This window comes from Danio aesculapii, chromosome 16 (assembly GCF_903798145.1).
Source record: "Danio aesculapii chromosome 16, fDanAes4.1, whole genome shotgun sequence".
Lineage (NCBI taxonomy): Eukaryota > Metazoa > Chordata > Actinopteri > Cypriniformes > Danionidae > Danio > Danio aesculapii.
The window spans coordinates 7,723,037-7,744,014 of record NC_079450.1 but is presented as its reverse complement, the minus strand read 5'-3'; the positions used below and the strand labels follow the sequence as shown (position 1 = coordinate 7,744,014).

Here is a 20,978-nt window from a genome sequence, read left to right as displayed (position 1 = left end):
AGAAGAGTGCAATACTTGTTTTATTCTTTATTTGTGGTCAAGGACTGGATATCTGTAAACAATTTTGCACAGAATATAAATTCAGATATGCTCCCGTTTCCCCCACAAGTCCAAAGACATGTAGTACAGGTGAATTGGGTAAGCTAAATTGTCAGTAGTGTATGTGTGTGAATGAGAATGAGTGGGTGTTTCCCAGTGATGGATTGCAGCTGGAAGGGCATCCGCTGCGTAAAACGTGCTGGATAAGTTGGTGGTTCATTCCACTGTGGCGAAAATGATTTAGTTACTAAGTTAACAGTACGTTACTATCACTACAATATTATAGTATGATATTATAGACTAAAAGATCCGCTGTAAATGCTGCTCTCCGAATGTAAACATGTAAACACCTTAATCCAACTATTACCGTCGTGTAGGATTTTCGCTGCATTTTGTGACAGGACAGTCTATACACACACATTCTGATGTTACCTAGCGAGTGAATCTAAGTTACAGAGAAATGCGGAGGTTATTTTTCTCCCATTCACCGTGCGGTATCAAACATTCCATTAAAACTACACTCTTCCAGCAGTTCCTCACATCCAATATCTCGATTGTCATGGGGGGCATGCATGAAATGTTACTGAATGAAAGTGAAAGTGCCAAGCTGCAGTTAAAGTTGACAAATTAATAATTTGGAAAATAATTTGATTTCTGATGTCCATGTAAACACAGTCACTATCTTTCCCCACTGCGTCTGTGTTTGTTTTGCCTTGGTGAAAACCAGCGCATGCTCAAACGGAAACTCCCATTTTCATGCAAAACCTTCCCTCTTTCCCTCCTCAGACACTCCCACCTGAACAGAGCTGGACACACCCACTTTCCTGACTTCTTTCAAACGAGGTGTGAAAACACCCTGCTGAGACAGGGGGGTTTCGTGGCCCTTTAATAAACTGACGATTAACTGTGAATCATTATTATATAAGATGGCTAAATTAACTTAATATCCTACACCTAATATAACTTAATGGTTCTTGACAATAAATTTGCAATGCTTCATCAATTGTTGAAACAAAATATTTAACAAAATAAATTGCAAACAAAACAAATTTGGGCCATCGTAAGTAGGCTAACAATGAAAATAACAACAAAATACAAATACAACATGCTAACTTTACTCAACTTGTTTTTGTTTTTCAGATCAAAATGTGCGTTTGTTGTGAGGATTTCCACCAGTTTTTAAATTTGTGTTTGCATTGTGAGTATTCGTCCTGTGTGCTGTCAGCGTTTTGGTCATTTGCTGGTGTCTTTTCTATTTGCATGTTTTTCTTAAGCTCTCTCGACCACCGTACATGCTGTATACAAGCGACGAGTGTTACAGGGTGATTAAAGCTTGGCACAGCTCGTTTGCGTCAGTGCTTTTTCCCGAAAAAATGTAAGAAGACAACACCATGTAAGTAAATATCATCAGGAAAGCCAAACACGCAGTAACACCCACTAAACACACACTCGCCGCGGTTCGCTTTGAAGTGACATGGAGCTAAATCTTTGTTTAAATTATGCATTGTTCTGTTCGGGCGTGCTTTTTTTAGCCCTATTTTATGTGGCGTTTAAGGAAATGCCTGACGCCGACATTGAACCCTGTGAAAACACTTGGTGTGTGACTCTGGCTGCTAACACAAACTATGGAGATGTTTCAGCCGGGCCGCAGGGAGTGAATGTAAACATGTGCGTGAAGAATATAATAATAACTGTGTGTGTGTGTGTGTGTGTGTGTGTGTGTTTGACAGCATTATGCTAGTAGTGGTGTGGCTGGAATTAAAGGTCACGCACCTTGGATTCTTTCTTCTTGCGAGGCAACACTGGTCTCTGGAGGAAAACAATCTGTTTGGTGGCCAGACTTCCATCACTGCATGAGAGAGGATGAGAAGTGGATTAGTCATTTAGATGTGACAATACTACAGACAAACTGCTAGTACCATGAAGCTGGATTAGCTGGCTAGACCAGGTATGGGCAAACTCGATCCTCGAGGGCCGGTGTCCCTGCAGAGTTTTGCTCCAACACTAATCAAACACATCTGAACACCCTAATTAGTGTCTTCAAGATCACTAGAAAGCTACAAGCAGGTGTGTTTGATTAGGGTTGGTGCAAAACTATGCAGGGACACCGGCCCTCCAGGATCGAGTTTGCCCATCCCTGGGCTAGACAGTTAACCCTCAGGGGTCAGCAACTTAGTATACGTGGTTTGAGGCGTCTCCTGATAACGGCGAAAAGAGCTTAAATTACACTTTCAGTCTTGATCGTACAGATCTAAAGTTTGGAAAGAGTTAACTAAGGCTGCATTTATTTGGTCTATATATATATATATATATAGGTCTTAAAATATTTTGATTTAAGGTAATTGTTTTTCATGTTTAAAACATTTTTATTCTTGTGTTTAAAGCTTTTGTCATTACGCTACTTCAGTGACTATGATTACATGGACATCAGTAATCGAATTATTTGCCTTAATCTAATTAAGACAATAATAAGATTAAGATGTTTACATGAGTTGCTTTTGAATGCTCCTTTCATGATCAGATTTTACATGTTATAGCACATAATTCGATTGACGTCATTGTGTCACCGCGCTATCAGCATTTCCTCCGGAGTTTCAGGTAATTTCTGGTGTTTCATTTTTAATTTGTCGACTTTAACTGCAGTTTGGCACTTTCACTTTCATTCAGGATCATTTCATGCATGCCCCCCGTGACAAACGAGATATTGGATGCAACTATGAACTGCTGGAGGAGTTGTTCATACCGCATGCTGAATGGAAGAAAAAAAATCTCCGCATTTCACGATGCAGGTGTCTGTGGTCTGCACTGACTCGGTAGGTGCAGAGAGTGTCAAACAGCCATGTGGGTGTGCTTATGTGGACTATCCTGTCACAAAACGCAGCGGAAAGTCCTACATGACGGTAATGGTTAGATTAGGTGTTTACATGCCTGTACTGCACTTCAATAATGCGACTAAAATCGGCATACTCCACATGCCTTAATTCCATTTCTCTTTAGTTCGATTATGAGCTTAATCTGATTAAATTAATCAAACATAACTGTTTACATGGTAGACCCTTAATCAGAGTATTGCCTTAATCACAATTAAATCAAATTATTGGTGTCCATGTAAATGTACTCAGTGTCTCAGAGTCATTCAGAAATTATTATTAAATGCTGGATTAACGCACAAGAGAGTTTTTATTACAACAGTTTTACAAACACGTTTTATACCAATTCAAATATATGTTTGTTCATGCTGTATAAGTGCACATACATTGTTTACCCAGAATGTTTACATGATCATAATACCTCAAGTAATACAACAAGCATTTAGTTTGGATTAGCTTTTGCAGCTGGACATTGCTTTAGAATGACCTTGATGGGTGAACATTAGCCAGTGGGGGAGTGTCTTCTGTCTCTCCAGGTGTGAATTATTCATGACCATTGTCACTCCCATGAACACAGTATTCTGACCCAAAACTGAAAATGTAAATCATTGTAATGTTTGTTTGAATGAGAGAACAGAATAATTTTCACATAATTGTGAAGTAAATAGTCTAGCATATAAGACTGGTTACTCACAGTGTGTTTTTTTTGGACCTTATTTTAGCTCCATTTTTTTCTCCAAAACCTACTAACCACACAATATTTTTCTTCTAAAAACACAAGCATGTACATCAATATTTCTCACATATTAATGTAGTTCAGTTGTGTTGAATACAAAACAACACGTGTTGACCAATACTATGTAATAAGTAGCTGAAATAAGCACAAATGTCAAGGCATGTCAAAACATCTTAAGCCTAGTTCACACTACATGATTTTAAACATCGGCAGATCGCTGTGCTGTTCACACTACATGACTTGATCTTGTGTCTTTTAATCGCTGTGGTGTTCTCACTATGTCACACTACATAAACGATCCACAGGAGGGGGGTCACACACTACATGATCTGACAACAGCTCAGTCAAGCTACCAAACCACAGCCAATAAAATGTTGAGGGAGGAGTCGTCAGAAAAAGCTGAACACTATTGGCTTTGAAAAGGTAGAAATGCTCAGTTCTTTACTGTTTGCCATTTAAAGAAATAACAATGTTAATATTTGTGTATATATATTAGTCAGCACCAAAGCCAAAATTGGAACAAATTTAACAAAATAACTTAATATCACAGTGTAAAAAGAGTGCACCCTAATGCAGTGTTTCCCAACCCTGTTCCTGAAGGCACACCAACAGTACACATTTTTTAACCTCTCTCTAATCAAACACACCTGAATCAACTTATCATAACATCAGAAGAGACTCCAACACCTGAAGTTAATGGGTCAGAAAAGGGAGACATCCAAAATATGTACTGTTGGTGTGCCTCCAGGAACAGGGTTGGGAAACACTGCCCTAATGAATATGTTAGGGACATATATGAAATAAAATTTTAATGAAAAGGAAAAATCAAGAGAACTATGACAAAAGCCATACATTTAGTTGAAATTTTGTAATTTCTTTTTGCAACAGCTCATTTAATAGTATTAGCCTTCTGTTCCTACAGATATAAGTTGGACACATATTTTATAAATATAACTTTTATATAAGACTGTTTTGTTTAATGCGCCTATATACACTCACTGGCCACTTTATTAGGTACACCTGTCCAACTGCTCGTTAACGCAAATTTTTAAAAAGTCAATCTCATGGCAGCAACTCAATGCATTTAGGCATATAGACATGGTCAAGACGATCTGCTGCAGTTCAAACCGAGCATCAGAATGCGGAAGAAAGGTGATTTAAGTGACTTTGAATGTGGCATGGTTGTTGGTGCCAGATGGGCTGGTCTGAGTATTTCAGAAACTGCTGATCTACTGGGATTTTCACACTCAACTGTCTCTAAGGTTTACAGAGAATGGTCAGAAAAAGAGAAAATATCCAGTGAGCGGCATTTCTGTGGGCGCAAATGCCTTGTTGATGCCGGAGGAGAATGGCCAGACTGGTTCCAGCTGATAGAGAGGCAACAGTAACTTAAATAACCACTTGATACAACCGAGGTCTGCAGAAGAGCATCTCTGAACACACTACACATCCAAACCGGGTGCCACTCCTGTCAGCTAAGAACAGGAAACTGAGGCTACAATTCACACGGGCTCACCAAAATTGGACAATAGAAGATTGGAAAAACGTTGCCTGATCTGATGAGTCTCGATTTCTGCGGCAACATTCAGATGGTGGGTCAGAATTTGGCATCAACACCATGAAAGCATGGATCCATCCTGTCTTGTATCACTGGTTTAGGCTGGTGGTGGTGGTGTAATGGTGTGGGGGATATTTTCTTGGCAAATCAAAAAATATGTGTACTTAATGTAATAAAAATGGTGAGAATAATCAAATAATTAATGATTAATAATTATTTTCTATTATTAACAATTTAATTAGTCTTTTAAAATACATTCAGATAAAACATTTACCTTTTTTAGGGGGCAAATGTAATGCTGCACAAGACAAATGATGCTGTGTTCCTTAAAGAATGCTTAATGGATTGTACTATTATTCACTTAAAGCATGTGCTCCACTACTAAATATTATTTTATTTCACATTCAGTGCTAAAATAATATGAATAAATCTATGGCATGGATTAAAAGTCTGACAGCCTTTATTATTGCATTATATCCATTTATTTATCCTAATTAGAAATGGTGTAGCAGACCAAAATCAGAGGTCATTTTGATAAAACAGCAGCTGTAAATGATCAGCCGGTTGAAGTGCTTGTTGTTTTTCCAGCATTTTGCATAGCAGCCTCTCTCTGTTTATCAGATTGCATTTGGTTATTCAGCATCTTATCTAGTATTTATAACTCCAATAATGCTGCATGGTGCAGAAACCCCCCTTCCCCCAACCCCTGGAGATCTGTTTAAATATTTTAGCCGTGAGCCCCAATGGGAACATCCGGCATTGAAAGGATGAATAAGTGTTTGGTGAAATCCTGTGATGACTAAATCTCTCTTTTCTGCCGTCTTGTCAGGGCTTTATCACCAATATGTGTAGAGCAGGAAACTTAAACACATCATTGGGCAAACATCAAGTTTTTGCTGTAAAACCCGCATTTAAAAGTTGATAAAACAGACAGTTCAGATAAGCTGCGTAATCTTCTGAGAAGATGGAGTTGGGTTACACAGAAAAAAAAAGATTTTTGCTGCATGTTAAAACTACTTATACTATCGAACAAAAGTCTTGTCGCCTATCCAAGTTTTAGGAACAACAAATAATTCTTCTAGTTGATCATTTGGTATCAGAAGTGGCTTATATGAAAGGCAAAAGCCTCTAGATTACACTTATTTTACCAAAATAAAATATGATCATGCCTTGATTTTTACTTATTTAATTAGAACAGTAAAAGTCTGACTTTGCTAAGACAAAAGTCTTGTCACTAAACAGAAAGAATGTCCAGTATAGAATATAAAGTCATGGTGCATTGGGAAAAGAGTTAATATTGTGTATGACGCCCATGAGCTTGGAGGACTGCATCCATACATCTCTGCAATGACTCAAATCACTTATTAATAAAGTCATCTGGAATGGCAAAGAAAGCGTTCTTGCAGGACTCCCAGAGTTCATCAAGACTCTTTGGATTCATCTTCAATGCCTCCTCCATCTTACCCCTGACATGCTCAATAATGTTTATGTCTGGTGACTGGGCTGGCCAATCCTGGAGCACCTTCTTTGCTTTCAGGAACTTTGATGTGGAGGCTGAAGTATGAGAAGGAGCGCTATCCTGCTGAAGAATTTGCCCTCTCCTGTGGTTTGTAATGTAATTTGCAGCACAAATGTCTTGATACCTCAGGCTGTTGATGTTGCCATCCACTCTGCAGATCTCTCGCACGCCCCCATACTTAATGTAACCTCAAACCATGATTTTTCCTTCACCTTGACTGATTTCTGTGAGAATCTTGGGTTCATGCAGGTTCCCTAGGTCAATAGGTCATCTCCAGTATATGTGATGATTGGGATGCAGTTCAACAGATGATTCATCCAGCCTGATCTCACGATAAAACGTAAGTATTTTACGTTTTGACAGTTTAGTGGCTAATTTGTACGAATTCGTACAAGTTTAGTCGTACGAAATTGTACGATTTTAAAAAGGAGGCGTGGCACCTAACCCCACCCCTAAACCCAACCGTCATTGGCGGATGAGCAAATCATACTAAATTGTACGAATTAGATCGTACGAATTTGTACAAATTAGCCACTAAATCAAAAAGTTACGAATTGCCATGAGATTGTGTTGATTCATCAGAAAAATCGACCTTCTGCCACTTTTCCAAATGATCAACTAGAAGTCAAGTTATTATTTTTTGCTCTTATAACTGGGATCACCTTTCGTCAGGTAGTGTATTTAAAATGAGTTAAAACATCATAGTTCTTATGGTTTATTTAGGAACAACTATTTCACTTTTTTCAACGCTTTTTCTAGTGTGCACAATTTCTTTTTAAGGTAAGTGGTTGAAAACTATTTTTATGGTTGCATTTTTACACTCCCATAAGATCTCTTAAATCAAGTGATCAAAATCTTCTTTTAGTTCTTCAGTTCAGACTGAAACGTAGAAACACTTGCGATTAGAATGGCTCCATCACTATTGATTTTTAAATCACTCTTAAAATTGTACGTATTTATCTTGGCTTATTTTAATAGTCCTTTCTACTGCTTCATTTTTTTCAAATTTGAGTTGTTTCTCTTAGCTTCTTTTTAGGGGTGGGTGGTACACCGGTGTCATAGTCATCACCGGTGTGACATTGCGCAACGACATGGATTTTCTAATACCGTCAATACCGTAATAAATCAATTATGCACCTTGAACAGCTGCATTTACATCAATAATAGCTAATTCTAAATAATAAGGCATTCAATTTTCTTCAAACGTTCAGTTGTGGTCTGAATACATGTCCTTATACTACAGGGCTCAAAATTGCAACCATTTTGGTCGCATGTGCGCCCGAAATTTAATGTGCGCCCTCATAATATATTTGGGAGCATTTGTGTGTCTGAATATAATGGTTGTAGTGCAATCTGATTTGATTTTTTCTAAAAACTTGCTGAATCGCTCTACCCTGCTGCTGTATTGGTTCATATTAGCTGTCAGTCACTCAACGCTTCCCGCTGTCAGATAACAGGGAGCTTTTGTTACTGCAGGAAATGCAAACGGCTGAAGAGTGAAAAGTGCACAGGTTTGCAAACCTCACCTAAAGTTATAATAATAATAATGGCGCAGATGACAGCGATCATAACATGAGGTAAATGTTGATCCGCCAGCTGAGATCAATCGAGTGTTTTCGGAGAAGGTGCCCGAATCTCGATGCGTTGCATTCACCGCGTGTTCAGCGCAAATGTCCGCTAAATATAAAATCTAACACTGTACACATCATCGCCAAAGAAACTCACCTTTACTAAGTTTACACTGAAACTACAGCTCATAACAAAGAGCGGAAATGCGTTGGTGGTCATCGCGAGAATCCTGCTCTGTCTGCTTATAAATTGGTGCGGCTGACTCGCCTCCTTTATTCCACCAACACAGAGAAATGAAGATCAGCTCATAACGAGACTGAGCATTAACAATGACCCAAACCAAAACTTTTAAAGAGTGATAGAAGTGAGACTTTCTTTTGTCCGTTCTTTCTTGAGATGTATATTATTTTGCTATTGAAAGTAATACCATGATATTATACCGTCACCGTTCAAAAGATGAAAAATACCGTGATATTAATTTTAGGTCATATCGCCCACCCCTATTTTTTATGTTTTTTATTCTGTCTTTTTATTTTACTTTGACTCATGTATAGCACTTTGGTCAGTTTTGTGACTGTTTTTAAATGTGCTTTATAAATAAATGAACTTGAACTTGAATATGGGCTGAACAAACAAATCAAGCTGAACATTACTAAATATAATTAGTTTAAATTCAGCCCACATACACTGTAAAAATAGCTGAGTTCCACACAATTCCTTCATGTTGCCCCAACACAAATTGATTAAGTTAACGTAATTGTTTTTACAAATTTAAGTGGATTGAACATAAAACAATGAAGTCCCAAAAATCCTCAAGAATGTGTTGATCAGCTCATTTTGAATAAGTAGTTTGAACAAGCAGCAAAAATATTTGTTTTGAGTGTAAATTGTTTGCAACAACTTTGCAAAGAAGATTTTTTTTTCAGTGTATTAAGCATTCTCAAGCTTTCTTACACTCCCAGTTTCAACTAGGCCTCTGCATGTCTGGCATAAGCTTGCAATCAATACCAAATGTCTAATTCGCCCTGTTTTTTGTTTTGTTTTTCCGTTCCCACTTCCTATTTTCTTGCTTGTCAAGGAACTGTATATTTATTCAACTGCTTCCTGCTTAAATCAAAGAGGCAAAACCCGAATTCCTGCAAGCCTCAGTCCATTAAAATGTAAACGAGTGGCTGGACGGTGAAATTACAGCTCTGCTCTTCTGTCTCTCCAGCATCCAAACTAGACTCCGCTTTATAGAGGACGACACGCGCCGCCTATACAATCCCCCATCATTAAGGGCTTAATTGAATGGTAACTTTGGCAATTTTGAATGTAATGAATGTACAAGCATTCGGTGCGCTGTGACGCATAACAATGAGAAGCCCTCGTCTCTCTCTGTGTGTGTGGAAATATTATAGTGCAGATAACAAACAAACTCATCTGCATTCAAACAAGTGCCATGGAATTATCATGTTTTGTTTGGACACGACTCGTGAACGTGATTGCTGGAGAAGAACTACTTTTTAAAGTCATTTTCTGCAGATTATACTTACAAATGCGAGCGTAACTAGAATAAAACAACAAGAGCAAAAAAAAACGAAAAAAAAAAGTCAAAATTTCGATGATATCTTTAGTGCTTTATATAATGTTGAATGCTAATTTATTAGCCATCTATGGAATAAAATCACTGTCATAAATATTTCGTGCGTAAATAAAATTCACGCATCCGTAATTATAAAATCATTAAGGAAAACGAAGCGTACTCGTAATTTTACGAGGGTACAATTTCAAAATCTGCGATTAGAACAGACACAGATACGACATTTTCTTTGTCTGTTTGTATACGACTGATAAATTTACGATGGGTGTACTTTACAAACACGAATTACAGTTTCACCACGGACACGAAGTCCTGATTACGAGTACAAATCAAACAGCGACACCCCACTGTCAAAATTACGTCACCGCTGTCACAGGCATTAATAAACAAGCGAGAGTCATCGATCACAACAGCACGCCTGCTGGACACACCGTCTCAGGCAAGATTTCTGTTACTCCCTCTTTGAGAATGTCCGTCATGAGCTGTAATAAAGGTTGAAACTTAATGAGGTCCATTTTTGCTGTGTTTCTTGGACATTTTACAGAATCAAAATTAAGATCGGGCCGAGGATAGAGAGCTAGCATAATGCAAGTTAACATTACAGGCAGCGAGCGCAGAGTCTCTCAGTGAATCACTTAACGGTGTTCAACTATAACATGACATCTGTTGATTAAGTCACCTTTTTTAACTGTTTAAGTAACTCACAAACACCTGATAAGATCACCAGAGAAAACAAACTAAATTAGACAGATTTATCCAGTATAGGTAGATAAAACAGAAATTGTTTTATCAATTTTGAAATTGTACCCTCGTAAAATTACGAGTACGCTTCGTTTTCCTTTACAATTTTATAATTACGGATGCGTGAATTTTATTTACGCACGAAATATTTATGACAGTGATTTTATTCCATACCATCCTGTGTAATGTGTATTCAGATATTTCCACAGTGCTGTTTAACAGAGAGAGAATTATTTCAACACATTCTAAAAATAGTTTTAATAACCATTTTCTTGTAAATAATTGCTTTTGTCTCTGACATTAAGACAGGATATGATATTTTACTAGTTATTTTATGAGGAACTAAGCTAAATGTGCAATTTAGATGCTTTAACAGGGTTAATTAAGTTAACTCAACCCTGTTCCTGGAGAAATACCTTCCTGCAGATTTCAGTGGGAACAAGGCATGGGACGATAACCATTTTCAAGATATACCGGGGTTTGGAAAAGTCAAGTTTTAAAACCGCCAACATTATACCATTATACACTGCTATACCGTTCCTAAGGTATGTGCGAGATAATTTTATTGACTTTTTTTGGTTTATTTTTTAGGACAACAGTATCTTCAGCAGAAAAGATATCTAAAGATGCCGTTTTAAATAGTAAAAAAAATCTGTTTTTAAAACAAATGAAGACAGCAGAGGTCAATAATTCATCTAGCCTGACATGTTTACTCTTCCAAAATATTTTAAATGTTTCTCAAAATAAAATATATTGTGTTCAAAAGGTTAAAAAGTGTTTTTTTTTTTTACCCAGACATTTAAAAAGAACTTATTAGTAATCATAATACCGTGATATTTTTATCAAGGTTATCAGAATCTTACACTGGACCATGCCTAGTGGCAACCCATATCAAACACACCTGCCTGTAACTATCAAGTGCTGTTCAGGTCCTAATGAATCGGTTCATGTGTGTTTGATAAGGGTTGGAGCTGAACTCTGTAGGAAGGTAGATCTCCAGGAACAGGGTTGAGCAGCCCTGGGTTAACTTCACTCAAAAAATATATTTTTGCTGCTTGTTAAAATTCGTTCATTAATTTTCTTTTCGGCTTAGTCCCTTTAATAATCAGGGGTCGCCAAAGCGGAATGCCCTTCCATCTGCAACCCATCACTGGGAAACACCCATACACTCTCATTCACATACATACACTACGGACAATTTTAGCTCACCCAATTCACCTATAGCACAAGTGTTTGGACTGTGGGGGGAACCGGAGCAGCCAGAGGAAACCCACGCGAACACGGGGAGAACATGCAAACTCCACACAGAAATGCCAACAGACCCAGTCGAGGCTCGAACCAGTGACCTTGCTGTTAGGCGATTGTGCTACCCACTGCGCCACTGCACCACCACATTTTAAACTTAATAACAAACAAGAAAGAAAAAGCAAAAGAAAAGGGCAAAAAAAATAATTTACTGCTTTTTTTAATGTTCTTGATGGAAAATTCATTCATTTTCCTTTGGCTTAATCCCTTATTAATCAAGGGCCGCCACAGCAGAATGAACCACCAACTATTCCAGCATATGTTTTACGCAGTGGATGCCCTTCCAGCTGCATCCTAGTACTGGTAAACACACATACACTCTCTCGTTCACACTGTGGCCAATTTAGTTTATTCAATTCACCTATAGCGCATGTGTTTGGACTGTGGGAGAAACTGGAGCACCCGGAGGAAACCCACGCAAACATGCAAACTCCATATGGAAATGCCAAATTTGCACACCCTGGACTCGAACCAGCTACCTTCTTGCTATGCTAACCACTGAGCCACCGTGTGCGAACTTGTATCACAATAAACCGAAAAGCATCTTCATCAACACTGGTAACAATTTTAATGCCATTATACATATAGTAAGTGCTGAGTTTTACCACGTCGTTTCCCGCCACCCAGGAAAACAAGGTCAAGCATTTCCAAGACATTGAAAAGTGACGATTCTGTAGTATCTAGGGCAGCATTTTGATTAATTAGGCACATTGCGGCCGCTGTTGTGTGTTGTGGCATTTTGTGAAAGTTTAAAATAGGCCCGTAATTAATCAGCAGGGGCTGGGCGACGGATAGAAGGCTGACGTATGGGAGAAAGGCCAATGCGTGATCGGCCTGACGCAGGCGTGGGTTTGACAGATGGAGATTACATGCTGAACTTCAGGTTTCCACGTCGCCAGAAGCTTCCACTCGCCATTACAGGAGTCATCAGTTAGCTTGTATTGACATTTCTTTACGGTGCGCAAACAGAGGAGTTCTGCCTGTGCCAGTCATTACATCTGACTCTCAATGCGGTCCAATGAGGCTTTATACCCCCAGAACTTTGCCATGAGTTTTGGGATGTACCATTAGTCTGTGTGGGTCGTACTATTGCTTTTGGGTTGAAACTGGAAATGACGCCCCATGAGGTGTTTACACAAAAATTAATTGACTGCTGATGTTCTCTGCCTCTTAAGGCTTGTTCTTGCTGACAGCAGTTTGATCGGGGGTTTATATAGTCACTATATTTAACCCAGGCTAATTATAAATATGTGCTTCAGCCTAATATTTTGCAGTGACGGTGGCGCAGTGGGTAGCACAATCGACTCACAGCAAGAAGGTCACTAATTCGAGCCCCAGTTGAGTCAGTGGGCATTTCATGCAAAAACATGTGGTACTTTGGAAGGCTAAAATGTCCGTAGTGTATGTGTGTGTATGGATGTTTCCCAGTGATGGGTTGCAGCTGGAAGGACATCCGCTGCGTAAAACATGTGCTGGATAAGTTGGCGGTTCATTCCGCTGTGGCAACCCCAGATTAATAAAGCCGAAAAGAAAATGAATGAATGGATAAAATGAGCTGCTCCAGGTATGATTTGTTGCATGTTTCAGATGACAGATCCACTAGAGGGCGCTGTCTGCATTTTCGCAAATCTGAAATACGTTACTTAGGGTTTGTTTTGTTGTGCGTTTCAGATAGACGTCCAAAAGAAGGTGGGGGTTGCCATACAAATCACCTAGCGAACCAATGACTTAAACTTAACCAATAGTCCTTTAATGGCAAACGTAAGAGAAAAGCACACTACAATTAGGGATGGATATTGTTAAACAAATGTCAATAGCGATACTTTGAATGTATATTTATATGCTTATGTATTAAAGTGGTTGTCCACTACGATATCATATTTTAACCTCTTAAGACCCAAGGTGTTTTTTTAGATGAATTTTTTTTTCTCTTTGCTATTTAGGCTTATTAGAACCTAATTAGAATAAAAATCTAAGTATCATCTTTTGATATGATGTACTTTTAAAGAAAAATGATGTCCATATATGTGGACTCGTGGTCCGAATTTACATAAAACCCTTTTTTCCTGAATGTTTTTAAATACATATATAGCATATTATTATTTTTTTGAACTTGCTTTGACTTTCAGAGTAAAAACAACTTTTTTCCCCCATTTTGGAAAGTTAAAAATAGGATTTGGGACATTTCAAATGCTGCAAAACAGTTGCAGGATGACACTATAGGTCTGTAACGAAATATAAAACATTCAAAGTATTTTAAACAGCCACTTAAGAGCTAAAATGGACACTCAAGCACTAGGAGGTTAAACTTTAGTTGATGTGTAGCTGTGTGAACATAATCAACATCTCTGATGTAAGACGCTCAAAGTTCAATGCAAAGGGAGACATTGGCTTTTACAGAGTTAGCTTAGCAAAGCCAACAGCGAACAAAGTTTGGGAACTACAAAAAAACACATCCAGGCTAGTGAAATCACAAGCGCATCAGGTCACACACATTCACCACGTGCATACACCCTGTGCAGCGAAGGGGTGTGGCCAGGGTCGCTGTAATGTTTTAGCAGAGAAAACTAAAATGGCGTCCAAACTTCAATTCAATTCAATTCACCTTTATTTGTATAGCGCTTATACAATGTAGATTGTGTCAAAGCAGCTTCACATAAAAGGTCACAGTAAATAGGAACAGTGTAGTTCAACACTGAGTTCAAACACTGCAAATTCCACAGAGCTTCTTCTGTTTCTGTATTTGAACTTTGAAAGGACACGACACAAAAAGAAAAGTCCTTAAAGCTTCATTTTAATTATGTTTCAGAGAATTATAAAAATATATAGCGCTAGCATTTGACAAAGGAGAACTTCCAGAATCTCTCCCAGTTCAGTGCTGCGTTCGGCTAAAAACTCCTCCAATGGACGAAGCTGTGGATTGTGAGCCACAACCTGTAAGTATTTTTATTTGTTAAAATTGATTAATTACATGCACAGCTTCTAGCGTTAACGGTATGTTGTAGTGAGGACGTAAACAAGGATGTAAACAACAGGAAATGCTGTTTGGCACAGCTAACAATTTAGCTACAAATTCATATTTATCAGTCAAACCGCTGTAAACACCCACAATCTTCAGCAGCGCTGCAGTCTCTCTCTATGATGTGATGTGTACACCAGATGTCCTGTCGTAAATCCGATTGCATGTGGACACGGAAGGAGACACACTTCTGTTTAAACCTGGCATTAAAATGTGTCTCTTTTGTACAATTTCCACTGCTTTTCTGATGAGGGCGGGTGTGATGAATTGGCTACTTCATGCATTGAGTAATGTAAACTAAAATAGATATTACTTCTTTATATCCGATGAGCTCCTAATTGAGAATTATTAAACTGTTTTACAGTTTTAACATGCTTTTCTGCCTTTATCAGATTCGTTTGACTAATATTTTAGAACATGGAAAATAATCATATGAGTGTTTTTATGAAATAATTATGAAACTAATGCTGATCATGCAACACACTGAACATCATCCAAAGTTTTGGTGATTATCACATCCTTGCATGTAGCTTTAAATAGAATCGGTCTGTGTCTAAAAAGTATCAAACTCAATACCTAAGACTACATAGTTTCACCTTGATTTTACATTGCTTTTCATGGAACCATGCTTCACTAGACTCGAACCTGAGCGACACCGTACAACATGAGCTACTGAGCAAACTGACCATGCTTAAAAAGTTGTCCATATGGATATAGATAGGTGACGCAAACATATTTGCTCACAAATCATAGACACCGATAGTATATTATTATATATTTATAATTATTATTATTTTAAAAAATTATAATAATTTTGAGGGAGGGGGGCATGCCCCAGTAGAACTTTTTGCCAAGCAACACCCCTATTGTTAGTATATTGTTGGTCATATTTTTGGTTTATAACTCTAGATACCCTAGCTTTGCCCTTAAAATGTATTTGTCTTTAAGAGGCTGATTTATTAAACTTAGAAGCACAGTGGAGAGTGTAAAGGTCTGAGAGTGATCTACTGCCAGTGTAAATTAAATAACACAGCAGCTTAATTCAACGCAATTTACCCACTGCAAATTAGGCCAAATACAAGCAGAGCTTATGATAATCAGGTGAAAGTAATTTAATTATAACACACAAAAATAAAAAAAGAGTAAGAAATGCTTTTTGAGTGATTAAATAACGGTGCAAATTGCAGTGAATTAACTTCCACAAACCTCATATTGAATGTGATTAAAATCTTCATTCATTTATTCATTTTCTTTTGGCTTAGTCCCTTATTTATCAGGGGTTGCCACAGCGGAATGAACCGCCAACTATTCTGGCATATGTTTTGCAGCTGATGCCCTTCCAGCAGCAAGCCAGTACTGCAGTAAATTACACCTAAATACTCTTCTGTAAAATGCTTGTCGCTTTCACAAATCTACATATATATGCAATACAAAAAAAAAACTGTGCACACGTTTTCATCATTAATGTTGCACTGTGTGTTTTTAGGAAATCCTGACAGTAGTTTCCTTGCAGGCAAAGGAGGGGTTTGCGCTTGTGAATAATTTAGCACTGAATTCCCTACATGTTTATTTTGTGCAGTGTTGCAAATGTAGGGATTTTGTCACTAAATTAAGCAACTTTACTTTTATTCATATATTGCAACAAGGAGACATTTCAATATACTTTGTTTTATTATTATTTACACTCACCGGCCACTTTATTAGGTACACCTTACTAGTACCGGGTTAGACCTCTTTTTGCCTCAAGAACTAGATTCAAGAAGCTACTGGAAAATTCCTCAGAGATTTTGGTCCATATTGACATGATAGCATCACGCAGTTGCTGCAGATTTGTCGGCTGCACATCCATGATGTGAATCTCCTGTTCCACTACATCCCAAAGGTGCTCTATTGGATTGAGCTCTGGTGACTGTGGAGGCCATTTGAGTACAGTGAACTCATTGCCATGTTCAAGAAACCAGTCAGAGATTATTTACGCTTTATGACATGGCATGTTATCCTGCTGGAAGTAGCCATTAGAAGATGGGTACACTGTGGTCATAAAGGGGTGGACATGGTCAGCAACAATACTCAGGAAGGCTGTGGCGTTGACATGACGCTCGGTTGGTACTAATCAGTCCAAAGTTTGCCAAGAAAATATCCCCCACACCATTACACCACCATCACCAGCCTGAACCCTTGATAAAAGGCAGGATGGATCCATGCTTTCATGTTGTTGATGTCAAATTCTGACCCTACCGTCCGAATGTCGCAGCAAAAATCGAGACTCATCAGACCAGGCAACGTTTTTCCAATCTTCTATTGTCCAATTTTGGTGAGCCTGTGTGAATTGTATCCTCAGTTTCCGGTTCTTAGCTGACAGGAGTGGCACCTGGTGTGGTCTTCTGTTGCTGTAGCCCATCCGCCTTAAGGTTCAACCTGTTGTCCATTCAGAGATGCTCTTCTGCATATCTCGGTTGTAACGAGTGATTATTTGAGTTACTGTTGCCTTTTTATCAGCTGGAACCAGTCTGGCCATACTCCTCTGACATCAACAAGGCATTTGTGCCCACAGAATTGGCGTTAACTGGATATTTTCTCTTTTTCGGACCATTCTCTGTAAACCCTAGAGATGGTTGGGCGTCAAAATCCCAGCAGATCAGCAGTTTCTGAAATACTCAGACCAGCCCGTCTGGCACCAACAAACATGCCACATTCAAAGTCCCTTAAATCTCCTTTCTTCCTCATTCTGATGCTCGGTTTGAACTGCAGCAGATCAATTTGACCATGTCGACATGCATAAATGCATTAAGTTGCTGCCATGTGTTTGGCTGATTAGAAATTTGCGTTAATGAGCAGTTGGACAGGTGTACCTAATAAAGTGGCCGGTGAGTGTATGTTTCGTTGATGAGACAAATAATATAGGCAAACATTGTCAATAACAATGCTAACTTTATTATAAGTTAATATAGATGAATATAGAAACACTTTCTTTAGCCACTGATGATGTCTAGTTTATAAACCTCCAGTAAGAATGAAACATAATTCTGTTCTAATGCAGCCTCGGCTTTCTGCAAGCACAAATTAGCATTCTGCAGGGGAAAGTGTTTTGAATATGAATTACAGCAGTGCATAAAGCTAAGCATCATATCATGAACACCATTATAAATGCATGAATCAAACTCATCTAGAACGCCGCCAATTCCTCACATATTTTCCATGCTTTGTGTATTTTCCCTCTCTGTGTGAGACGGATCATGACAGAGCGGTGAAATCCTGCCTACACTCGAGTACAGTGTCTCACAGGAGAGAAGAAAATACACTCGAGCTGATCTAGAGCTCACATTAGTAGCTGGAGCAATGCTTCTCCAAAATATTCGCTCTCCTGTGAATTTATTTTTCAAATATTTCCCAAATGATGTTTAACAGAGCAAGGAATTTTCACAGTATTTCCTACAATATTATTTCTTCTGGAGAAAGTCTTATTTGTTTTATTTCGGCTAGAATAAACTTAGTTCTTGTAGTAAAAACCTCAGGTAGTGCTGGTTGGTTGCTGTTAATTGGGCACCTTTTTTACCACCAAGTTTGTTCATTATAACGACAGATCACTCTCCTATTCATGCCACGGAAAAAGTGATTGACAGGTGGTAATTTGTGTGTAACTTCTCTTTCTTTATTTATGATTTGGTTATGGTAATGCCTGGTTTATACACAACACGTCCGCTTGTTCGCTTGAGTGTGTGCAGCGAATGTGATGTCATCGCTGTGTTTGCGGAGGTTCGCTTTAGGTGTGCTCGACATGATTTCGGCTGGCGGAGTGCATGATTTTTTTTGAGACTCGAGCAAATAGTTCACGCACGCTGCCACGTTTGATTTGAGTTATATATGAGACACTTTGAAGAGATTTTGTCTGAAACAGTTTGACTGTACAGACAGCTTTATGATCCGTGATCATAGAGATAACCCTATCAATAATTGTTGGCTAGAAATTGCAACAGCCATGGGAAAGGAGAAAGTTTTTGTTAAAAAATTTGGAAAAACTTGAGGGATAAGTTTGTAAAAGCCAAAAGGGACCATGGCAAAAGTGGAGACCCAGATACACAATTACAGAAATATGTTTTTCCACTAGTCATAGGTTTAACACTGATGTATGTATTACAATTCTGAATTTAAAACAATTTAATAGTTACAAAACTATAATTAAGGAACAAATTATTTCTTTGATAACTGGAAAGGAATATTTAAACCTATCGTTTACAATATACTGATGCCCAGTTTTTCTAGGCCTTATAGGGTATATGCCGAAGCATGCTAATAGGACTTTCAATTTGCCAGTAACCTCCCTACTGAAAAAAACTGCTTAAACCAGCCTAGGCTGGTTGGCTGGTTTTAGCTGGTTGAACAGCCTGGTTTTAGAGGGGTTTTGGCCATTTCCAGGTTGGTTTCCAGCCATTTCCAGCCTGGTCTTAGTTGGTCAGGCTGGGATATGACCAGCTAAAACCAGCTTGACCAGCCTAGCAAGGCTGGGAGCTCAGCCAAAACCAGCTATGTCCAGCTTAAACCAGGCTGGTCAAGCTGGTTTTAGCTGGATTTAGCTGGTAATTTTCCAGCCTGACCAGCTAAGACCAGGCTGGAAATGGCTGGAAACCAGCCTGGAAATGGCCAAAACCCCTCTAAAACCAGGCTGGTCAACCAGCTAAAACCAGCCAACCAGCCTAGGCTGGGTTTTTTTCAGCAGGGCAGGGTTAAGCGCTTCCGGTCAAATGTATGCCAATGCAAAAATCGGCGTGTTTAAGGTCAGTTTTCTTTAAAAATCAGCGATCTCCACTGGCTGAGTGATATCCGATATAGAAAGTGGGTCTCAGATTGTACAAGAAGCACCGCATTAAATAACATTTCCCCCACCATGTCTTTATAATATGAGCATTTATTTTACCCCAGTATATTCAATGGAGCTTCTGCACTAGCCTGCCGATTCTGACGGTCACTTGCGAGTAAACAGCTTTTTGTCTCATTTTACGCTTGAACAACTAAATGAATGCCAAAGTCTATTTAACTGATTGTATTTTAATTACATTACAACATCGATGCTGTAAAAGGAACTATATAAAATGGGAAAAAATTCACAATAACAGGTCACTGGAAGTTTATCAGTATGGGAACAACACTAAGCTCGGCATATACCCTATTGGTGATAATAGTCAGGAATTTTGGACCATTATTGCCTTTTAGCATAAGTATAGGACAGAAACTAGACAGACAGTAATGTGTGAATTGTGGAGCGGGCTACATCTTAAAAAAAAATTAATTAATAAAAAATAATAATAATAAAAAAAGTTTTTTAGTAAATGTTTTTTTTGTTTTTCTGTTTTTGCTTTTATTCTTGCCATAATAAAAATATATATTTGTAGAGCAACCCATGTTCTGTTGTTATTAATATTTCAATAAACTTTAATGGAATGGTTGAATGGTTATAAAAATCTTTATAATCATTAAAATAATTTATAAAAATAATAAAAATAATTAGTTTAAACATGTTGAATGATATTAATGACATGACGTCGTTCTGGAAACGTCCTACTTCTCTTTTTATCTGTCTGACTTTACAGTCAGTTTTTTTTGACCGCCCCCTGTCGTTTTAAAGAACATCACAACGGCGAATGCGGCGAGTATAAAAGCCTTATCCATTTCGCGAGGTGCGCGCACAGTCAGCGGAGCTGCGCAATGCGGCACCAGGCGAAAGTATAAATCCAGCTTAAAACAAGGACCATGCGGGTCAGGTAGTTGAAATGGTAGGCTACAAATAATTCATTTGTTGAGAATTAATTAATTATTCATGAATAATTAATTCACTGACGCCTACGAAAACAATACCATCGTCCATTGCAATGCTTCACATAAGACATCCTACGATGCCAAATTGGTCGGCACTGCCCAACCCTAGCAAGTGTGCGTTATAAAACACTCACAGTACATTAATTTCGACAACATACTTTGTAAATCAACGGACTTGTGCGACTCTGATACAGTGCGAGTCGCAGACGTGAGGCACGTGCCAGCT

The 20,978-nt window shown here is 38.4% G+C and overlaps 1 protein-coding gene across 1 annotated transcript in view; it reads right to left on the bottom strand.

The window, feature by feature from the left end:
- The window catches only part of LOC130243405 (raftlin-like), a 227,051-nt gene that overhangs the window by 7,549 nt on the left and 198,524 nt on the right, over nt 1-20,978 (bottom strand). Inside the window, exon 9 of the mRNA XM_056475567.1 lies at nt 1,813-1,888. Coding sequence (XP_056331542.1) covers nt 1,813-1,888 — 76 coding nt within the window. The remainder of the gene's footprint in view (nt 1-1,812; nt 1,889-20,978) is intronic.